Genomic DNA, 20061 nt, shown 5'->3' with positions numbered 1-20061 from the left:
TTCGCCTTCCCGCAAAACCCAGGACCGGTTTTCCCGCCACTTGCAGGCGGCTCCACCTCCCGGACTCTCAGTGGCTAAAAGCCCGTCAACTCTAGGCCACGCCCTCTCCTGGGCTCGGGCCGTGCTTGGCCGCCTTCGGCTCCGACCCTTGGAGGGCCGCTTTCGGATTGCTAAGCCACACCCACCTCCGAGTCCCCCCAGGACGCGGGCATCTTTGGTCCCACCCCCGCCCGCTCGGCCGGGTCTTCGCGCAGCCCTCGCCAGGGGGCGCAGCGCCACCCCGCCCGCCTGCCAGTCTGTCGCACACACCCCCTCCGCCCCGCGCGCCAGCGGTTCTGAGCCTGAAACGCCTCCGCTGCCAGCCCGCGGGGCCACGCCGGCTCCTACTCCTGAGGGGTCGGGGGGCGCCCCCATGGCCGCAGCGGGGTGTGGGAGGCCAAGGGTGTAAGCGGGCGGTCGTCATGGAGGCGGAGCAGCGGCCGGCGGCGGGGGCCGGCGAAGGGACGACCCCTGGGCTGGAGGCGGCGCCTCCCACTGCTCCCACTCCCGCGACCGCGGCCTCGGGTCCGATCCCCGGGTCAGCTCCCGAGCCTAAGAGGAGGCAGCTCGGGACGCTACTGCAGCCCACGGTCAACAAGTTCTCTCTTCGGGTATTCGGCAGCCACAAAGCAGTGGAAATCGAGCAGGAGAGGGTGAAGTCAGCGGGGGCCTGGATCATCCACCCCTACAGCGACTTCCGGTATTGGGGGCCCGGCCGGGAGGGCGGGAGACGCGGATCCCACCCCCGCGGGCAGCCACGCGGGGTCTAGGCCCGCCCCACCCTCCGAGGTCACTTCATTTCCGGCCCAGGGGTCTCTGGGTGGGGCAGGAGAGTCGCCTCCCTCAGCCTAGCCTGGGAATACCTGTGTAGGGTATCCCCGGCCGGAGATCCTCGGTGATTTGTTAGGCTGGGGCGCCAAAGGGGCGAGCACACATCAGAGGATCTCCAGAGACCTGGCTTTCCCATTTCAGGGACCTGGGACCCCACCTGGACTACAGGGACTACCCGAGTTTGGAACCCTTGCTTCTTTCCGTCCTGTTTGGTGGGGATCTGGGAAATTATGTCATAGTCCAAGGGTTAGCCTGAGGCAGCAGCCGAGCTCCGCTCTCTCCCCTCCTGTACCCCTACCTCCAGCACCTGCCTAGTTCAGCAGGACAAGCTGGAGAGGGCAGGGGTCCTGACAGCCGGTCTGGTCGCTGTCCGTGGTGCTGAACGCAGGGTGTGGCAAGGCGAATACTCAGAGCAATTGAGGTAGCAAAGCCAGGGCACAATCACTCCCCAGGTGACTCCCAGAAAAGAGGAAAGGAGGTGGGGGTGGGGCCATTTCACAGTCCCCATCAGGCTGTACCTCTACATCAAGGTCGCTAGGGGAGGAGAGCAGCCCTGTCCTTGGGGAAAATGAAGGACAGCTTTTGGATGAGGCAGGGATGTGTGCAAAGCTTCTAACCCGAGGAACGAACGAAGCAGAATGGCTGAAGTGTGAATCTAGAGCCTTGAAACACAATTGGGAACCCAGATGTTATCTTGAATCCACAGATATACACACTCCTTAAATGTTCCTCTTCCTCCCATTGTCCTTTCCACTTCTCTCTTTACTGCCTCACTCTCATCCCTCAGGTGCACCTTTTCTAGTTCCCCATGGTCACCCTTTCTCTCTCCAGTTCACCCTCATATGTATCCCCAGGAGCTGTATCCCCCTTATGATTGTGCTTCTCTCCATCCTTTCTTCTACATCACCCGCTGGGCTTGTGACCGCCTGTGAGTCAGGCTGTGAAGATGCTCTTATGGCTAGGCAAACCCTTTTTCCCTCCCCTCTCCCAGAATCTCACAGTACAGGATTTCTCCTCAGCAGCCCAGGAGAGAGGGAAAGAGGGATCAAGGATTTGTTGTTGAACAAAAGCACACAATCTGAGGGGTTTCCTGAAGGCTGGTACTGGGAACCCCCAAGCACCTTTCAGGGGCTGGGAGGATTGGTTTTTCAGTCAGAGTCGGAAGGCACTGTGCCCTGGGTTTATACTGGGATTAGATGTGTCCTAGAATTAAAACCACCATTGGTAATTGAGTGCCTCAGATTATCCAGTGATTTTATCTGAGTGAAGGCTTCTCTCAGCTCCCTCCCAACCTCTTATTTCTAAAGCGTCTGCCACAGCAGTGTGGCTCTCCCTAGCTCATATCCTTGCCTGGGCACAGGAAGGTTAGAGAGAGTAGGGAGTGCAGAGCTCAAGCCTTGCTGCCTCGGATTGCCCATGAAGTTCCTCTGTGTGAGCAGACCTATGAGATGCAGTGGAGGCACTAGGGAGGGGCATCTCTGGATTGCTCAGGTCAATGGGGGCAGGACAGACCAGACTCCCCTGGAACACAGATGAGCAGATCCCCGTAGACAAACAGGATTCACAGGTCCAACTGTGTTGGGGAGGAGGAACGGGGTGAGGACGGCTGAGGAGAGTGTGGGGTCCTAGACTAGGAATGGGCAGAAAGCTGGAGATGGGAGAAGCAACAACCTTTTCAGAAAGCTGGGGATAAAGGGTGGGTGAGTCATAACACCAGCTAGTGCTTGTATAGCACTGTCACATCCATTGTTTCAGTGGAAATTTTTTCAACAACCCTGTGGGATTGGAGTACTTTATCTTTCTTTTTTAACCTTTAGAATAGTTAAAAGTGGTGACATAGGTCTTATATAGTAGGGATGATACACACACACACACACACACACACACACACATCATGTAATAGCTGTCTAGGTTAAGAGGTTGCATATTGCCAGTGCCACAGAAGTTCTCTCATATCTCTTTCCCAAACCCATAAATATGAGAGTACCCACTAAATGTTCAGCTAAGTGTTCTCATATTCATTTCCCAAACTCACTATTCTTATCATCTATGTATTTATTGATTGATTGATGGTGGGGATTGAGCCCAGGGCCTCAAGCATACTAAGCACACACTCTACTGCGGAGCTATCCCCAACCCCATATTCTAAGTTTTGTGGTACTCATTTTCTTACTTTTAAAAATAGTTTTACCACTTTTCTGAATCCTGAAATAATGAATGTAATTTAGTTTTGCCTGTTTTTAAACTCTGTGTAAGTGCACTCATCCCATATTATCCTATTGTTTTTTTTTCCCATTATGAAATTTGTGAGCTTCATCCTTACTCAGATGTAGCTGTAATTGGGTAATTTCACAGCCATGTAGTATTCCAGACTATGAATATGTCATGTATCACAGAGTATTTATCTTCATGTCTTTTTTATCTATACTTTCTACTTATGAATATTTGGGTTGTTCCCAAATTTAATTCTGTTATAAATATTCCTATATATATTGCTGGAGTGCTTGTTTCCCTCTGGTGTGTACATATCTAGGAATGGAATTGCTGGGTTTCTGGGAATGCAACTATTCAACTTTACTAGATAATGCGGCACAGTTTCCTAAATAGCGGTTCCAGTTCTCATTCCCAGCGGCTATTAATGTGTAAGTGGACTCATCCCATATTATCCTTATGTTATTATCCTCATTCCGTTATTCTGCGTTCTTGCCCATGTTGGTGGGGAGTCACAGTATCTTCTGTCATTCTACTGGCTGGTAAAATATCGTGGTCTTACTCCCTATTCGGCTCCCTCCTTAGGTTTTACTGGGACTTGATCATGCTGCTGCTGATGGTGGGGAACCTCATCGTACTTCCCGTGGGCATCACCTTCTTCAAGGAGGAGAACTCCCCTCCCTGGATTGTCTTCAATGTCCTTTCTGATACTTTCTTCCTGCTGGATCTGGTACTCAACTTCCGCACCGGCATCGTGGTAGAGGAAGGCGCAGAGATCCTTCTGGCACCGCGGGCCATCCGCACGCGCTACCTCCGCACCTGGTTCCTGGTTGACCTCATATCTTCCATCCCCGTGGATTACATTTTCTTGGTGGTGGAACTGGAGCCACGGCTGGACGCTGAGGTCTACAAGACGGCGCGCGCCCTGCGCATCGTTCGGTTCACCAAGATCCTCAGCCTGCTGCGGCTGCTCCGCCTCTCCCGCCTCATCCGCTACATTCACCAGTGGGAGGAGGTGGGGTGGGGAGGTGGGCAGGGGGGCTCGCAGAGCCCTTAGGGAAGGCTCTGTGGGTGGGGGCTCCTGGTGACTTTATAAGTGAAGCGTGGTTGAGTTCATTCAAAAGTTGATGGGGGTGAAACACTACAGAAAAAGGATTCAGGGGATGAGGCCTGGGGCAGAGTGTTTGGGCAGGAGAGTGGAGCTCAGCAGCTGGACAAACACTTCAGGGTTAGTTGATCCCAGGGTGAAGAGGGGGTGGGAGGAGTCAGGAGCTGCGGCTTCAGGACAGCAGATTAGTGGTTCAGAGTGTGGTCTCTGCAACTTCGTGTCCTGTGGTCAGATCCTAGTTTTATTATTTAATATATGTACCTAAGGTGTGGTTGGAAAGATTAAAGGAGTTAATACATGTAAAGCACTTAGGCATCTGGTGCCTAGTAAGTTCCAAGTAAATTAACTTATTTCTGTTGTTGGAGGGGAAAAGGGCTGCTGGCATTAATCCTTCCATCCATGCCTAGGGACATTACATTGTGAAATGCCCCCTGCCCTCTTTTTCAGGCCACACCTGGGCAGCTTGTGCAGTAGACCTGTTTGAGTCTCTACTGGGACACTTACAGTGTGATTCAGGACATATGATTGGCCTTAATCTTCCTACCTATGAGAGTAGGGAAGCATGATCTAATTTATATGAGCTATATATGTGTGCTAGAAACTCCACACAAACACGATCCACGTTTTTTTAAATTCAGGGAGGCGGGGGCAAGGGAGAAGTTCAAAGATAATTTGCAAGGCTAGGACTGGAGAAGGACCAGCAGGGAGGGGTTCCTGTCCACAGCAGCCCCTCCTCGGACTCCTCAGATCTTTCACATGACCTATGACCTGGCCAGCGCTGTGGTTCGTATCTTCAACCTCATTGGGATGATGCTCCTGCTCTGTCACTGGGATGGCTGTCTGCAGTTCCTGGTCCCCATGCTGCAGGACTTCCCTCCTGACTGCTGGGTTTCTATGAACCGCATGGTGGTGAGAAGTCCCCCGGCTCTGCTGCCCCTGGGCCTTCTGAGGGCTCTTCTGCCTGAGCAGCAGGGATGGCCTCAGGGAGCAGGAGGTGGGGGATAATCAAGAAAGAAGACTGGAAGAGGTGGGGAGGAGGGAGGAGGGGGGACAGAGACCCAGAGGAACTGTCTGTGTGTTGGAGGGGGTAGGCAAGGAATGGAACCTAAGCAGAAAAAGGCCCCCAAGCTGTAAAGAGGGCTTTTTTGCTTCAGGGACCCCAGAGTGAAACAAGTGTCTCCTGGGAGGATGGTCTGAAGTAGAAGGGGCAGGCAGAGGACTCAAAGAGAGAAAAAGGGGAAGGTGGAGAATGAGGCTCTGAGGGGCCATGCCTAGCTCTGCAATGTACTCTGCCCCCCAGAACCACTCGTGGGGCCGCCAGTACTCCCATGCCCTGTTCAAGGCCATGAGCCACATGCTGTGCATTGGCTATGGGCAGCAGGCTCCCGTGGGCATGCCCGACGTCTGGCTCACCATGCTCAGCATGATCGTGGGCGCCACGTGCTACGCCATGTTCATCGGTCACGCCACTGCCCTCATCCAGTCCCTGGATTCTTCGCGGCGTCAGTATCAGGAGAAGGTCAGCATGGATCGGAGAGGGAAGGGGTTGGTGTGGAGAGGTGCTGGAGACTGGGTAGCTCGACCTGAGGCCCATTCTGGTGTATGCCATGTTGGGTCTCTTGTGTCCTTCCCTGACCCATGTCCATTTGTCCTCTACTTCTGCCCTTGGGCCCTGCCCCTCTACCCATTTCTGGTTTTTCCTGTCACTGTGCTATGTGTCCTCTCCATATCCACCCTTATCCATATATCTTGTGGTCCTGTGTATCCACTTCGGGCTCCATGTTTCACCTCTAACTCTGATCTATGTCTGTAACCTCCCACCCCCACCCATGTCTCTCTGTATCCTCCTCCTGCTGGCCATGGGTCGCCCTCCAGTACAAGCAGGTGGAGCAGTACATGTCCTTCCACAAGCTCCCGGCTGACACCCGGCAGCGCATCCATGAGTACTATGAGCACCGCTACCAGGGCAAGATGTTCGACGAGGAGAGCATCCTGGGCGAGCTGAGCGAGCCACTGCGGGAGGTGGGGCCAGGCTGGGCCCTTGACGGGGCTCTTCAAGGATCTGGGTTTCTGGGGGTGCTGTTTCTCAGGGCAGGAGGAACTGATCAGTAGGTACTCTTATAGGGAGTAAGGCCTGTAGAGGGCGCCTGGGAGGTCAGGTATGTGGGGGGCCTTATGGAGTTAAGAGACTTTCCTGAAGGCCTTATGGGTGACGTATGCATGGGTGGGGCTATAGGGATTTCTGTTTTGGGGAGAAGGTTCCACCCAGGCCCGTGGGAGGGCTTTGAAGACAGGAGCTTAGGAATGGTCCCAGGCCCACTGTAGCATCCCCATCCTATGGCAGATCTTGACCCCAGGGTGGGGTTTCTGGAGACAGCTCATTGGAGGAATCTTAGGGCAGGCAGCACAGCCTACCTGACAGGCCCCTCCCCTGCCCAGGAGATCATTAACTTCACCTGCCGAGGCCTGGTGGCCCATATGCCACTGTTCGCCCATGCCGACCCCAGCTTCGTCACCGCGGTGCTCACCAAGCTACGCTTTGAGGTCTTCCAGCCGGGGGACCTTGTGGTGCGTGAGGGCTCCGTGGGCAGGAAGATGTACTTCATCCAGCACGGGCTGCTCAGTGTGCTGGCACGTGGTGCCCGGGACACCCGCCTCACTGATGGATCCTACTTTGGGGGTTAGCAGATCTCAAGGAGGGAGGAGGGTGGATCACAAACACCGGAGACTGGGAAAATGCTCCCTGGGATCAGGATCCCCTCTGGCTGTACTGTACAACCAGGGTTCCAGTCCCTTCCCAGCATGCTTAGAATCTCTAGGCTTGGGGCCTGGGGGTGGGGGGAGCTGTATTTTTTAAAAAGCTTCTCAGGAGTTTCCAGTGCATAGTCAGGTCACAAATTATTGAGACAGAGGGCTTTTTAAGACTCTTAGCCAGTGAATCCAAGAATCCTATGAGTTGAGGGGAAAATAGGAATGAAGCAGAGCTTCCCTAGGCATTTGAACTTTGTGGAGATGCCCTGGTATTAGGATTCAGGGACCCAGCCTGTGGCAGTAGGGGCAGTTCTACCAGCTTCCCAAAGGGACTTGAGACTCATATAACCTCTCAGCCCCCAAAACACCCACCATCCCCTAGCACCCACATCTGTTACACTCGACTCCTGTGGCATTATTTTTATCCTCCAAGGTAACCTTTATTGTTTATTCAAGAGGTTGGAGGAGTGAGCTGCCCCAGGTCTCCTCCTGGGGTAGAGCAGTGAGGCTGGGCTGGGCATTAAAGTAGGAGTCTGGAGGCCAGCCAGATCTGCCTGTTTGTCAGCTTTGAGAGAGTGACCGCGCATGGTAGTGTATGCCTGTAATGTCAGCTGCTCAGGAGGCTAGGGTGAGAGGATTGCAAGTTCAAAACCAGCCTGGGCAACTTAGCAAGACCCTGTCTGAAAAAAAAAAAAAAGTGCAGGGGTCTGGGCTGGGGCTCTAACTCAGTGGTAGGGAGTACCTCTGGTCTCATCCCTAGTGCTGGGGAGAAGAAAAAGGAAAGGAAAAAAGCAGAGTGAGAAAGACAGGAAGCAGGCATCCAGAAATTTGTTTAGAGGACTGGAGAGAGACATGCTTGGAGCATTTAGGGACCGAGGGGTAGGGGAAAAGCTTTAGTTTCTCCCAAGTCTAGGGAGAATCCTGAGACTTCTGGGTCAGCTGGTGCAGTCCCAGTGAGAGGGAGCTCTGGAAATGGGTTCTGAGCCTTCTTCCTACTTCTGCAGAGATCTGCCTGCTGACCCGGGGCCGGCGCACAGCCAGTGTGCGGGCCGACACCTACTGCCGACTCTACTCACTTAGTGTGGACCATTTCAACGCAGTGCTTGAGGAGTTTCCTATGATGCGCAGGGCTTTTGAGACTGTGGCAATGGATCGGCTGCGCCGCATAGGTGAGATCTGTCTCCCCTGGATCCCAGCTGTGCCTAACCCCATCTCTATAGCAAGAAACAGTCTCTAGTGCTTCAGGGCCACACCCAGCTCACCCAATCCCAGCAAATGCCCCCAACAGGCCTTTCAATGCTGTGGATCACTGTCCTTATCCCTCAGTGTGTCCTACCCCTGGAAGCATCTCCCTGAGTCTCCATGCCCTGAGCCCTCCAACTGAGCACCAGTCCCTGAACCTCACCAATTCTGATTCACAACCTCTTCTTCCAACCCCATCTTCCGATCTCCATCCCCCAGCACTATCTCCATACCCTCAACCCCACCCCCATCCCTGACCGCGGTTACCTTCACATTCTCTGGCATCCAACCTCTATCTTGGATTCTTTCCCTATTATTAACTCCACCTTCCTGGGACAACTTTTAGGCAAGAAGAATTCCATACTGCAACGGAAGCGCTCCGAGCCAAGCCCAGGCAGCAGCGGCGGTATCATGGAGCAGCATTTGGTGCAACACGACAGGGACATGGCTCGGGGAGTCCGGGGTCTGGCTCCAGGCACCGGAGCTCGGCTCAGTGGGAAGCCAGTGCTGTGGGAGCCGCTTGTGCATGCCCCTCTACAGGCAGCTGCTGTGACCTCCAACGTGGCCATTGCTCTGACTCACCAGCGGGGCCCCCTGCCTCTCTCCCCAGATTCTCCAGCCACCCTCCTTGCTCGCTCTGCTCGACTCTCAGCAGGCTCCCCAGCTTCCCCGCTGGTGCCTGTCCGAGGCGGCCCTCTGCTGGCTCGGGGGCCGTGGGCATCCACCTCCCGCTTGCCTGCCCCACCAGTTCGAACCCTCCATGCCAGCCTATCCAGGGCAGGGCGCTCCCAGGTGTCCCTGCTGGGCCCTCCACCAGGAGGAGGTAGCCGGCGGTTAGGACCTCGGGGCCGCCCACTCTCAGCCTCCCAACCCTCTTTGCCTCAGCGGGCAACAGGCGATGGCTCTCCTGGGCGGAAGGGCTCTGGAAGTGAGCGGCTGCCCCCCTCAGGCCTCCTAGCCAAGCCTCCAGGGACAGCCCCGTCCCCCAGGCCACCAGTGCCTGAGCCAGCCACGCCCCGGGGCCCCCAGCTCTCTGCCAACATGTGAAACCTTTGGTTACACAGGCCTTAGCTATTGGGGTGCAATAGTGTGTGCCCAATGGCAGATGACTCCTGGGGAAGGCTGAGAGGACCCAAAACACTGCCTACGGGAATGTCTGTCCTTATCACTATGAAGATAGTCTGCGTCCTCAGCTCGAGCATCCACAGCCTGTCTAACATCCTAACGCATTCATCCATTTGTTCTATGTACCGAGTGCCTACCATGCTCAAGGCACTGTGCCAGGCGCTGTATGTCTCCACTGCCAAGTAGAAGTGACTCAAAGCCCTTTGACAAGGGCACTCCCTGGCCAAGGTCCTGCCAGGTGCAGGCCTGGATCCATGACCCCACCTTTATTAAGCACAAGTGCTTGCCATCACCATCACTGCCAAGTAATTAGATATCTCTGTTTCCCTGCCAATGACCCTGCAGGTTCTGCCCCATGTGGTTATCTTCCTGTCCCCTTAGCATAGCTGGGCACTATCAATTACCTGTGCCCTCACTGCTGCCAACAAATCTCTTGAATCCTTAGTGTGGGCATCTACCTTTGCCCTCTTACTGCCACCTGTGGACCCACCCAGATAATGTCCTCTAAGTGGGAACACACATCTACCCAGTTCCCTGCGATCTCTGTCCATGTGGTAGAGTTATTTTTGTAAACTGGGAGCTGCCTCTTCCCTGTGCCTCCTGCCCCAGTGGCGTACCCCCCCCTTAAACTAAGGGATAATTGTCACCTCCTTACTGTGCTAGCCTAGATCCACCTTGGTAGGGGGCAAGTATCCGAATCCTTATATGATCTCTTCTTTCCTTTTTTATTTGTCTTATTTATTCAGTTATTTATTAATTTTATTTATTCATTTGCTAATTTGACTTATCCATTCATTTTATCCTTTATCTGTCCTTCCCCCCTCTCCTGGGAGGGAGATGGGAGGAGCAGGAGGAGGCAGGACCATTCTACACCCAAACTCTTGTGGTCCTTGTGCAGTGCCATCAGCAATATCAAACCCTCTCCCTACCTAGGTAAAGGCAGGTGGGGCCACCCAAGAGGGGGAGGGGACTATTTTTATCTTTGTTATTTTCTCTTCTGGGTCTGCTGTTGGTGCAGGAGTAAGGAGGGCCCCACAGTATCCAAGCCTGGGGAAGAGCAGCCAGCCAGCCCCTCTACCTTCTCAGGGACAAGAGTAACCCCTTACCCACCCACTCTGTCCCTTCTACTCTGCAGTATCAAAGAATGTGGGGCCAGGACCCTAAATCTCCTTTCCTCCTGGGTGGGGAGTTCTGGGGTTCTTGGTGTGTGGGAGAAGTTTTATAATTGCTGCTAAATAGCTGGGTTTAAAAGAAAATAGAGACTTATTTTGGCTCTTGGTTTGTGTGTGGGACTAAAGTGGGTATGAGGGAATTTCTGGGTGCAGGAGGGGTCATGTAGCCCAGCAAAGCAATGAGGTGGCCATGAGAGCAGCCAGGGGGAGACAGTCTGCAAGCTCAGCCTCAAGGCTGTGAAGTCAGTGATGAGATCATCCAGCTTCCTCCAAGTGTGGCCCCCTGATGTTACTGTCTGCCACCATGAAGGGGTAGCTTGCCCCTATCCGTGGGAGGTGTCACTCTCCTCAGGAGATGCCTTGCTGATTGTGAGGGCCACATAGAAAAACATCAGACTGCACGGATGCAGTGTTTTAAAATAGTTCAGGGGAGACTAGACAGGATCACCCTGTCTCTGCTCCCCAACCCCAGGGATGAGAAACGTGAAAGAATAGAATTAAGCAGCCAAGCTGGGTTTAAAGGCTCAGGGCATCTTAGAGCCTGGCTGAGCAGATTGGATGTGGGGAATATACAATTGGTGCTGCTGGGTGGCCAGTGCATAATTGGACACAGATTTTCAGGGCCTGTCTGAAATGCAGGCGGGGGCACCCCGCAATCGGGCTAGATGGCAGATGTGATCTTGGATAGGGATATGGGCGTAGAGAGACTGGGAAATGAGGCCGTGGATGGGTTGTGGGTTGGAGGGAGCAGTGTCGGGAGGAAGGGTTGGACTGGATCGGAGCGGGAAGGAGCGTCTCAGGATATGCTCAGCACTCGCATGATGTTGGTATAGCCAGAGCCAGGTCGCCAGCCTGTCACCACAATCACCAGGTCCCCAGTACGGAGAAAACCACGGAGCTTTCCTGGGGAAGGGAAAGAAGATGATATTCGTTGAGAGGCCTAGACCAGCCTGGTAATAAGGATCAGCAACCATCCCCAACCCCCTTCAAGGGTACCCTGTAGGAATTGAGGCACTTGAAGCAAACTGTTGGCACCGCAGGGAGTGTAACCACTGTGGTGTTTTAAAGCAGTGCAGTGTCAATGGGGGGAGGTGGTGCATGGTTGCTAAGTAGCAAGGCTGCCCAAAGAGGTCAAGTCGGATCATATGACAATTGTCAATTCGATTTTCATTCCAGCTGTCGAGCTTTCTCCTCTCTCCTCTTGCTCCTATGTCATACCAGGCTCCAGCCACCCGGCACAGACAGCAGCTGGATGACTTAAGGATGGCTCTGCCCTCTCTCTCAGCTTGACCCCCACCCCCAGCATTCCAGCTACTTCTCAGTCTTTGTGACTCTTATAAGGACAATCTGGAATCGAAGGAGAGGGGTAGGGCTTTTTTGAGTGGTGTGTGAGGCCAGGTTGAGGGACTCCTGGTACAAATGCCAGGGGAGGGAGGGAGGGAGGTCTGGCAGCTCACCACTCTGAATGCCAAATTGGACCCGGCGATCCACATCGTCTGCCCAGATGGCCTCTGGAGGTTCTCTGTAGAGCAAGGGGAAGACTCCCCGGCATAGGTTGACCTGGCGGGCAGCCTGGGCGGAGCGGGTGACAGCAATGACTGGGGCTCGAGGTCGGTACCGAGACAGAAGCTGGGCCGAGCTGAAGAAGAGCAAGAGGGGCTGGGGCTGGGGCTCAGCAGTAGAGCACTCGCCTAGCACGTGTGAGATGCTGGGTTCCATCCTCAGCACCCCATAAAAATAAATAAATAAAAGGTGTTGTGTCCGACTATAACTTAAAAATAAATATTAAAAAAAAAAAAGAGCAAGAGAGGGTTGAAATAGGAGACAAGTTTGAATTGTGGTTCTAGGTGTCACCAGGAAGCTGTGTGACCCTGAGGAAGTCATCACACTTCTCTGGGCCTTGATTCTCTCCTCTGTAAAAAGTGACTCAAAGCCCTTTGACAAGGGCACTCCCTGGCCAAGGTCCTGCCAGGTGCCAAGGTCCTACCACAGAATAAGAATCTACAAAAAGGGCTGGGGATGTGGCTCAGCGGTAGCGCGCTCGCCTGGCATGCGTGCGGCCCGGGTTCGATCCTCAGCACCACATACCAACAAAGATGTTGTGTCCGCCGAGAACTAAGAAGTAAAAATTAAAAATTCTCTAAAAAAAAAAAAAAAAAATCTACAAAAAGATATGATAAGGAGAAACCTCTTTAAAAACCATAAAGCCATTCAGAGAGTATGCATTTATATAGTACTTAATGTCTCTTGCTAATCCTCAAAACTCCATGAGAAACAGTGGCTGACATAGACCTGAGGGTACGGAGCAGGGGTATACAGTCCAGGTGGGTTTCCCATGGTCTCGTTGCTAAGATTCAGAACAAAGACTTGAACTCAGACCCACTGCCCATCTGCAACACTCCAGAACTGTAAGGCTCTACAGGCTAAATGGACTCGCCTCAGAGACCTAGGAACCCAAATGCCCTGAAGCCAACATGCTCAGGGATGCCATCCTGCCAGTCCTCTGGAACTAGATGACCTGAGTCCTGGTACACTCCAAGATCTGCCCCCCCCCCCCCCCGCCAGGCCTCACAGCTGTCTCTCTCCTTGCCCTGCGGCACTGGTCTTTATCCCTGATGGCCAGACAACACTCGGGTCCACGGCCCAGTCCAGCCTACCCTTAACCCAACGCCCTGTCTGGGCTTCCCAGTGTCCCCCTCACCGGCCAGTAGTGGTCAGAACGATGATGGCAGCAGCACAGCACTTGAAAGCGGCCTCCACAGCCCCGATGGCAGTCACCTCAGTGGGGTCCCGGCTCAGTGGTGCTGCCCTGCGCAGCTCCTCAAACAACTGCCGGTGGTACACCGCGGCCTCGGCCTCCCGTGCAATCTGCAGGTACCAGAAGGTCAGGCTGGCGAGGGACAATGGGGCCCAAAAAGGGTTTGGGTCCCCAGGCCATTGGCCTTTCCTTATGAGTTCCTACCGCGTGCTGCATCTTTACGGCCTCCACGGGGAAGTGGCCTTTGGCAGTCTCCCCTGACAGCATGATGCAGTCTGCCCCATCCAGTACAGCATTGGCCACATCGCTGGTCTCGGCCCGTGTTGGCCGGGGCTTAGTAATCATGCTCTCCAGCATCTGGGGACACCATGGATGTCAGAGCTGTAGGAAGCACACTCTCACTGGAGTCCTTGACAAGCTACTTTCTCTGACACCTAAACTCCCAGAGTGCCTTGAAAATCAGGATCACAGCCACAAGCTGTTTGACCCTGGCAGTTCAGTTTCCTCAACTGAAAAGGAGGGTTACAAGATCTCTACTTCACTTCACTATTTGAGGATCAAACACTGGATGGCAGTGTCCAAAGACCTAAGATGTGGATATTCACCCGAAGTGATCCCAAGACCACAAAGTGTCCCAGCCCCAAGGATCACTCCAGACCTGAGTGGCGCAGACGACGGGCTTGCCTGCCAAGTTGCACCGCCCAATCATCATCTTCTGAGCCAGGAAAACCTTCTCAGCTGGGATTTCGATGCCCAGGTCTCCCCGTGCTACCATGATACCATCGCTCACCTCCAGGATTTCATCAAACCTGGGTGGTTGGAGGAATCAGGGCTGGAGCAGAACCGGGAGATGCCATGGAGAAGCGAGCAAAAGAAGAGAAGTAGGGGGAGTGGTCTGTCCCCCATAGTGCCTAATGGGGACAATGACCTAGCCTCACTTCTTCACGCCTTCGTGGTTCTCGATTTTGCTGATGATTTTGATGCTCTGTCCCTCCGGCCCCAGGGCAGCCCGAACTGCGGTCACATCGCTAGCTTTCCGCACAAAGGAGGCAAAGACGATGTCCACACCATGCTCCACCCCGAAGCGCAGGTCCAAGGCGTCTTGCTCAGACAGCCCAGGCAGGTCAACCTCGACACCTGGCAAGTTTACGCCCTTTCTGCTGCCCAGAACGCCACCATTCTCCACTTCGGTTACTAGTCCCTCTGGGCCTGCAGAGAACCAACTTCGGTGAGGACTGTGAAGGGACACCAGCCTTGGACCCTCAAGAGATCAGGAACCTTGTCCCACTCATTTCCCCACCCTGGTTCTGGGCTCCTGTGCCAGACATAACCAACCCGCAAGTCCAGTTCCAACCCAGGTGAAAGCAGAAGTCTGGATGCTGGGGACTCCTGAGAAGAGTGGGAAGGACACGTGGCCAGGGGAAGGTGTCCGTCTAAGGGCGAATGGGGGAACCAAAGGGAAAGGAATGTGCCCAGCGTTCGTGCGTGGTCAGGGCGGGAGGTGAGTCCGCACCGATGTTCCGGACCACTAGGGAGATGAGTCCGTCGTCGATGAAGATGCGGCCCCCCACCGGCACGACCCGGAGGATATTGGGGTAGTCCACCCACACGGTGTTCGCGTCCCCCCGCGTCCGGAATGCCGGGTCCACAGTCACCAGCACTTGGGAGCCCTTCACTATCTCCACTTCGCACTGCGGACCCTAGTGGAGAGCCAGAGCAGACCTAAGTCCTGCGCGCACGTCCCTGACCGGTCCCCCAGCTCCGCCTCTGGCCCCGCCCAATTCCCTGGGCGCTCTGGGGTCCCCTTCTCCACCCCAGACACCACCGGCCCCAGCCCCGCGGCTCACCCCCTGCAGGATTCCAGTGCGTATCTCCGGTCCCTTGGTGTCCAGAGCGATGGCCACTGGCCGGTAGCTGAGCGGGGAAGTTGCAAAGCTCTCCACTGCCTCCCGGATGTTGGCGATGGACTCGGCGTGGTACTGGGGAGGAAGAGGAAGCGAGATTTCCAGGGAAGGTGACTAGGGCTTGGGGCATCCTCCAGCCCCGCCCTCTGCCCCCTCCATTCGCTGCCACCTCGTGGGAGCCATGGGAGAAGTTGAGTCTTGCAATGTTCATCCCGGCCTTGATCATCTCCTTGAGGCGCTCCACTGAGCGAGATGCGGGCCCTGGAACCAAAGATCCTGCTCAGACTGCTTTTCCCCCACCCTGGCAGACAACCAGCCTGCCACCACCCTCAAAGGCACCCCACACCACTGGAGTCCGGTTATCTGACCTTTATTCCTTAATGTAACCCCTGCACACAGGTTCCAAACTCTTTTTTTCTTTCTGCAGCCAACATTCGCCCCTTTGGGGAGGCAGTGCTGCAGGGTTCTTGGAGGAAGGTAACCTCAGCTAGACCCTAGGTAAACATGTTGGCAAGTGACCTAAGTTCTGTAGTGTGGGGGTTATCACAGGGCATGAGATGGGTAGGGTCCTCATTGACTGAGAGCTGAGTTCTAGCTAAGTTGCCCACGCAGGGCTTGAGCTGAATTTATGATCCTCTTGCCTCAGCTTCCACATAGCAGGGAGTACAGGTGTGTGTGTGCCACCTTGTCTGGCTTCAGCTCTGTCGTTTGATTGATTGATTGATTGATTGCTGGTCCTTGCACATGCTAAGCATGCACTGACCATTAAGCTACATTCCCAGCCATGGTCTCTATCATTTTACCTTCATTCTTTGGCAATCTCAGTCCCATCTATATGCAGACATTCCCCAAATTTATTTATTTTAAAATATTTTTTAGATGTTGATGGACCTTTATTTTATTCATTTATTTATATGTGGTGCTGAGAATCGAACCCAGGACCTCACACATGCTAGGCAAGTGCTCTACCACTGAGCCACAACTCCAGCCCTCCCAAATTTATATTTCAGACCTTGCTTGTAAACCCAGAGTTGTATATTGGACTGACTGCCTACTCTACGTCATCCTTGGATATTTTATTTTACTTTATTTTATTGTACTGGGAATTAAATTGAATCCAGGTGCACTTTACTTCTGAGCTACATTCCCAGACCTTTTTTTTTTTTTTTTTTTTTTTTTTTTGTGTGTGTGTGTGTGTGTGGTGCTGGGGCCATGTGCATGTAAGGCAAGCACACTACTAACTGAGCTATATCCCCAGCCCTCTTTTTCTTTTTAAAATTTAGTTATCTTTTATTTTGAGACAGGGTCTTGCCAAATTGCCTAGAGCCTCACTAAATTTGAAGCTGATGTTGAACTTGCAATTCTCCTGCCTCAGCCTCCCGACCTGGGATTACAGGCATGTGCCACTGCACCAGGCCCCTTGGATGTTTAATATGCACCTCAAACTCATCACATCCCTAACTTTCCCACCTCAGTCTTTCCTGCCCACTTGATAATGCCGACTTCCAGTTCCTCAGGCCCAAACCTTGCAGTCGGCTGGGTGTGGGTGTGCCTGCCTGGGATGCCAGCTACGGCAGGGGTCCTGCCACAGGAGGATCACAAGTTTGAGGCCAGCTTCAGCAACTTAGCGAGACCCTGTCTCAAAAAAATAAATTAAAGGGCTGGGATTGTGGCTCCATGGTAGAGCGCTTGCCTCGCATAAGGCCCTGGGTTCAGTCCCCAGCACCACATAAAAATAAAGATATTGTGTCCATCTACAACTGAAAAAAAAAATATTTAAAAAAATAAAATAAAAAGGGCTGGGGATGTAGCTCAGTGGTTGAGTGCCCTTGGGTTCAATTCTCAGTACCAGAAAACCAACAAAATTAATCAATTAGTAAATCCTCCCCCACCCCCACTGCATCAATCCAGTTGATCCATTAGGAAATCTTGTACCTTTAAAATACATTGAGAATCGGCCTGCTCTGGCCACCTCCACTGCCACCACCTGGGCTGAGCCGGAAGTACTGCTGGAACAGCTCTGTCCTTGCCCCCACCCCACCCCCCCACCCCCCCACCCCCCCACCCCCCCCACCCCCCCACCCCCCACCCCCCCACCCGGGTCGATTTTCAATCTGGCAGTTTGGACGGTTCTGCTAAATATAAGTAAGAACTTGTCACCCCCGGATTGCTCAAGACACTGCAAGGCTTCCATTTTATTTGGAGGAAGACTCGACTCAAACTCTGAGAATGGCCTCTGAAGGGCCACTGACCCATCCCTCCCCTCGTCTCTTCATATCTGTGCCCTGGCCCCTTCCTGGTTTCCAGCTTTCTTAGGACTTGGGCACCGATTATTCCCTTGGCCTGGAACTCTCTCCCCAGCTATCAGAGGGCTAGTTTTTGTTTGTCTCCTTTTTTTCCAGTAAAGGCTGCCCTGGCCTCCCTGATCAGGACTGTGACCTGCCTCCCGCTCTCCCACGCCTGTTGCCCCTTACTGCACTCCCTTTTTATACAGTACTTATCATTTCCTAACACACTAAATTATTTACCTATATTTTTAAAAAAATAACATATATGCATACATATATATCTTTAGTTGTCAATGGGCCTTTATTTTATTTATTTATATGTGGTGCTGAGAACTAAACCCAGGGCCTCACACCTGCCAGGCAAGCGCTCTACCGCTGAGCCACAACCCCAGCCCTATTTACTTATTTTAGGTTTTCATTTTATTTCTTGGTGGTACAGGGGATGGAAACCAGGGCCTCATGCATACTAGGCAAGTGCCCTTCTACTGCGCTACATCCCTGGCCCATTTACTTACTGAGTGTGTGTGTGGGGGGGGGCTGGGGATTGAACCCAGGGCCTTGTGCATGCAAGGCAAGCACTCTACCAACTGAGCTAGGTCCCCAGCCCCGAATAAAGATTGAACCCAAGGATACTTTTCTACTGAGCCACACCCCCAACGCTTTTTATCTTTTTGAGATGGGGTCTAGCTAAGTTGCTGAGGCTGGCCTCAAACTTGTGATCCTCCTGCCTCAGCCTCTGGAGTTGCTGGGATTACCGACCTGCACTATTGCACCCGGCATCAAATACTTGTTGAATGAATGACTATGTCAAACATGTAGAAGTTTGGGGCTGGGGTTATGGCTCAGCAGTAGAACGCCCGCCTCACACATGTGAGACCCTGGGTTCGATCCTCAGCACCACACAAAAATAAACAAAATAAAATAAAATAAACATATTGTGCCCATGTATAACTAAAAAAAAAAATATGAAAAAAAAACCATGTAGAAGTCTCAAAGGAAGAGAAAGTTGGAGAAGCGCCTGGATACACACCATTGTGCGGGGCTGCCAGGGAATAGGTGGTCTTACCGATGGTGGCAATGATGCTGGTGCTTCGAGCAGCCACAGGCTCGGAGTCAATATCCAGCAGGCAGAGATGTTCCAGGAAGGTGTCTGCCATGGCGGCAGACAGCTGCTGCTTCTGGAAGAAGGCTGTGCCCAGCTCCTGGGTCAGCTGGGCCACGCTGGCGCGTCGCAGATATCCCGCCGGCCCTGCAGTCCAAGGGGGCTCAGTAGGCACAGGCACCTGCCTTCCTCCCGGCACTTCACTACACCTGTCCCCCTCCCCTGGGGCCCCCAGTTGTGTGTGGAGCTCTTGGTGCCTACATTATCTTATTTACTCCCAGTCGTTCCACAGACAGGTAACATTACATACTCTAGAATTATCCCGGTTTTACTGATGAGGAAACAAGGCCTGAGAAAGAAGAAATAAATTGCCCAAGATCCGATAACTTGTAAGTAACAGAGATAGGGTTCAAAGCCGTCTAACTCTGTGACTAACTTTAAACTCAAGTTCTTTTTTGGAGATGGTTCTCACTAAGTTGCCTAGGCTGGCCTCAAACCTGGCCATCCTCTTGCCTCAGCCTCCTGAATGGCTGGGATGACAGGCATGGCCACCGTACCCAGCTAGGCTCAAGTTCTTGACCACCCAGCTGTACTGATCTCCCAAATGGCTTGCCCTTCAGCTACTGACTTGCCTCAGCCTCAGCCTCAGCCTCAGCCTCCCTTCTGTCTGGTTCATAGTGGCACCTCATTAGCCAATCCTGGAATCACCTAGTCCCCTCTCCTAAGGCCTCTGTTTACTTCCTTCAAACCCCTGGCAATTGGCTGGCTTCCCTAACCCCTCCGGAATATCTTCAGTCCACTCAGTGCTGCTGTAGGCCCAGGTTGGGGGCCCTGTAGCTCCATCCTGCCCAGCCCAGAGGAGCCCCATGTGCAGACGCACCTTCCATGCTCCCGCACCTGATCTGCCTCTGTGGCTTGCTCCACGTTGTAGCATATCAGTGGCCTGAGGCCCAGCTGGTTAAAGTGTCACCAGAGTCTTTCCTGCCAATGGAAGCCCTGTACTCCAGGGACCAGAGTCCAGGAGCCACGGGAGTGCCCCATGCTTCCCATGTTGCAGGCTCCCTCTTGGCCTGCCTTCAGGACCTGCACACCAGGCCCGAGCCAGCCGGTAATTTAATACAGAGGACACTCTGATAAACATGGAGAGGCTCCAAATTCCTCCAACTCCTGTTCCAGATTTCCACCCTTTTCCCCCTCTGTTCAATGATTTCCATTCCCCTTCTTACCTCCTGGAGCCCCGATGAGGATAGACATTGCTAACTCTTTTTGGGACTGCGAGATCCATGACCTAAGCTGCTGGGGTGGAATGTTCTCCTGGACAGACATGCTTCCAAAGCGTGGGCCCAGGGCTGCCAGAACCGTGGACTGGGAGGAGAGAATGACAAAATTGCTGTTCTTATCTAAGTGAGCCAGAAAATAGAAAAGGGGCACACCCAGTAGGCAACCCCATCCCCACACGGAACCCCTCCCCTCCCCTGCCAGCTCTCTGCCCCTGCCATTCCCCTGTCTCACTCAATGTATTTCCTTTTT

General features: G+C 53.4%; 2 protein-coding genes across 6 annotated transcripts; one reads left to right on the top strand and one right to left on the bottom strand.

Moving 5' to 3' along the window:
* Positions 1 to 143: 143 nt before the first annotated feature.
* Positions 144 to 10573, top strand: Hcn3 (hyperpolarization activated cyclic nucleotide gated potassium channel 3). Of its 4 annotated transcripts, none has more exons than XM_005331349.5 (8): positions 174 to 739; positions 3667 to 4096; positions 4937 to 5098; positions 5490 to 5708; positions 6065 to 6211; positions 6629 to 6869; positions 7945 to 8109; positions 8529 to 10573. In XM_005331349.5, the coding sequence occupies exons 1-8, from the start codon at positions 462 to 464 to the stop codon at positions 9227 to 9229; spliced, it is 2343 nt and encodes a 780-aa protein (XP_005331406.1). In that variant the 5' UTR covers positions 174 to 461; the 3' UTR covers positions 9230 to 10573. The 4 variants fall into 4 exon arrangements, with proteins under 4 accessions (XP_077883552.1, XP_077883551.1, XP_005331406.1 ...); XM_078027424.1 differs by lacking the exon at positions 174 to 739 and adding an exon at positions 757 to 3512; XM_078027425.1 differs by lacking the exon at positions 8529 to 10573 and having other exon boundaries at positions 160 to 739; positions 6629 to 6757; positions 7945 to 8092.
* Pklr (pyruvate kinase L/R) lies at positions 10065 to 19896 on the bottom strand. 2 transcript variants are annotated; one of them, XM_013361231.4, is made up of 11 exons: positions 19758 to 19896; positions 18496 to 18678; positions 15311 to 15402; positions 15085 to 15216; positions 14751 to 14937; positions 14176 to 14446; positions 13896 to 14046; positions 13442 to 13594; positions 13181 to 13347; positions 11937 to 12118; positions 10065 to 11382 (listed from the first exon to the last, which is right to left on the bottom strand). In XM_013361231.4, exons 1-11 carry the CDS (start codon positions 19855 to 19857, stop codon positions 11276 to 11278), a joined length of 1725 nt encoding a protein of 574 aa, XP_013216685.4. In that variant the 5' UTR covers positions 19858 to 19896; the 3' UTR covers positions 10065 to 11275. The 2 variants fall into 2 exon arrangements, with proteins under 2 accessions (XP_013216685.4, XP_040143609.2); XM_040287675.2 differs by lacking the exon at positions 19758 to 19896 and adding an exon at positions 19412 to 19543.
* Between the last annotated feature and the right edge of the window lie 165 nt (positions 19897 to 20061).

This window comes from Ictidomys tridecemlineatus, chromosome 11 (assembly GCF_052094955.1).
Source record: "Ictidomys tridecemlineatus isolate mIctTri1 chromosome 11, mIctTri1.hap1, whole genome shotgun sequence".
NCBI classification, from domain to species: Eukaryota; Metazoa; Chordata; class Mammalia; order Rodentia; family Sciuridae; genus Ictidomys; species Ictidomys tridecemlineatus.
Note: the sequence above shows the minus strand (reverse complement) of the source record. Positions and strands in the feature narration are given on the sequence as shown.

Bases quoted from the DNA above. Each gene is read 5' to 3' on its own strand.
- Hcn3 (XM_005331349.5), top strand. From the start codon at position 462: ATGGAGGCGGAGCAGCGGCCGGCGGCGGGGGCCGGCGAAGGGACGACC. The intron at 5,099-5,489 runs GTGAGAAGTCCC...TCTGCCCCCCAG, and splicing joins TTTCTATGAACCGCATGGTG to AACCACTCGTGGGGCCGCCA. The intron at 8,110-8,528 runs GTGAGATCTGTC...GACAACTTTTAG, and splicing joins GGATCGGCTGCGCCGCATAG to GCAAGAAGAATTCCATACTG.
- Pklr (XM_013361231.4), bottom strand. From the start codon at position 19,857: ATGTCTGTCCAGGAGAACATTCCACCCCAGCAGCTTAGGTCATGGATC. The intron at 18,679-19,757 runs GTAAGAAGGGGA...CTTGGACTGCAG, and splicing joins CCTCATCGGGGCTCCAGGAG to GGCCGGCGGGATATCTGCGA. The intron at 15,217-15,310 runs GTGGCAGCGAAT...CTTCCTCCCCAG, and splicing joins TCTCCCATGGCTCCCACGAG to TACCACGCCGAGTCCATCGC.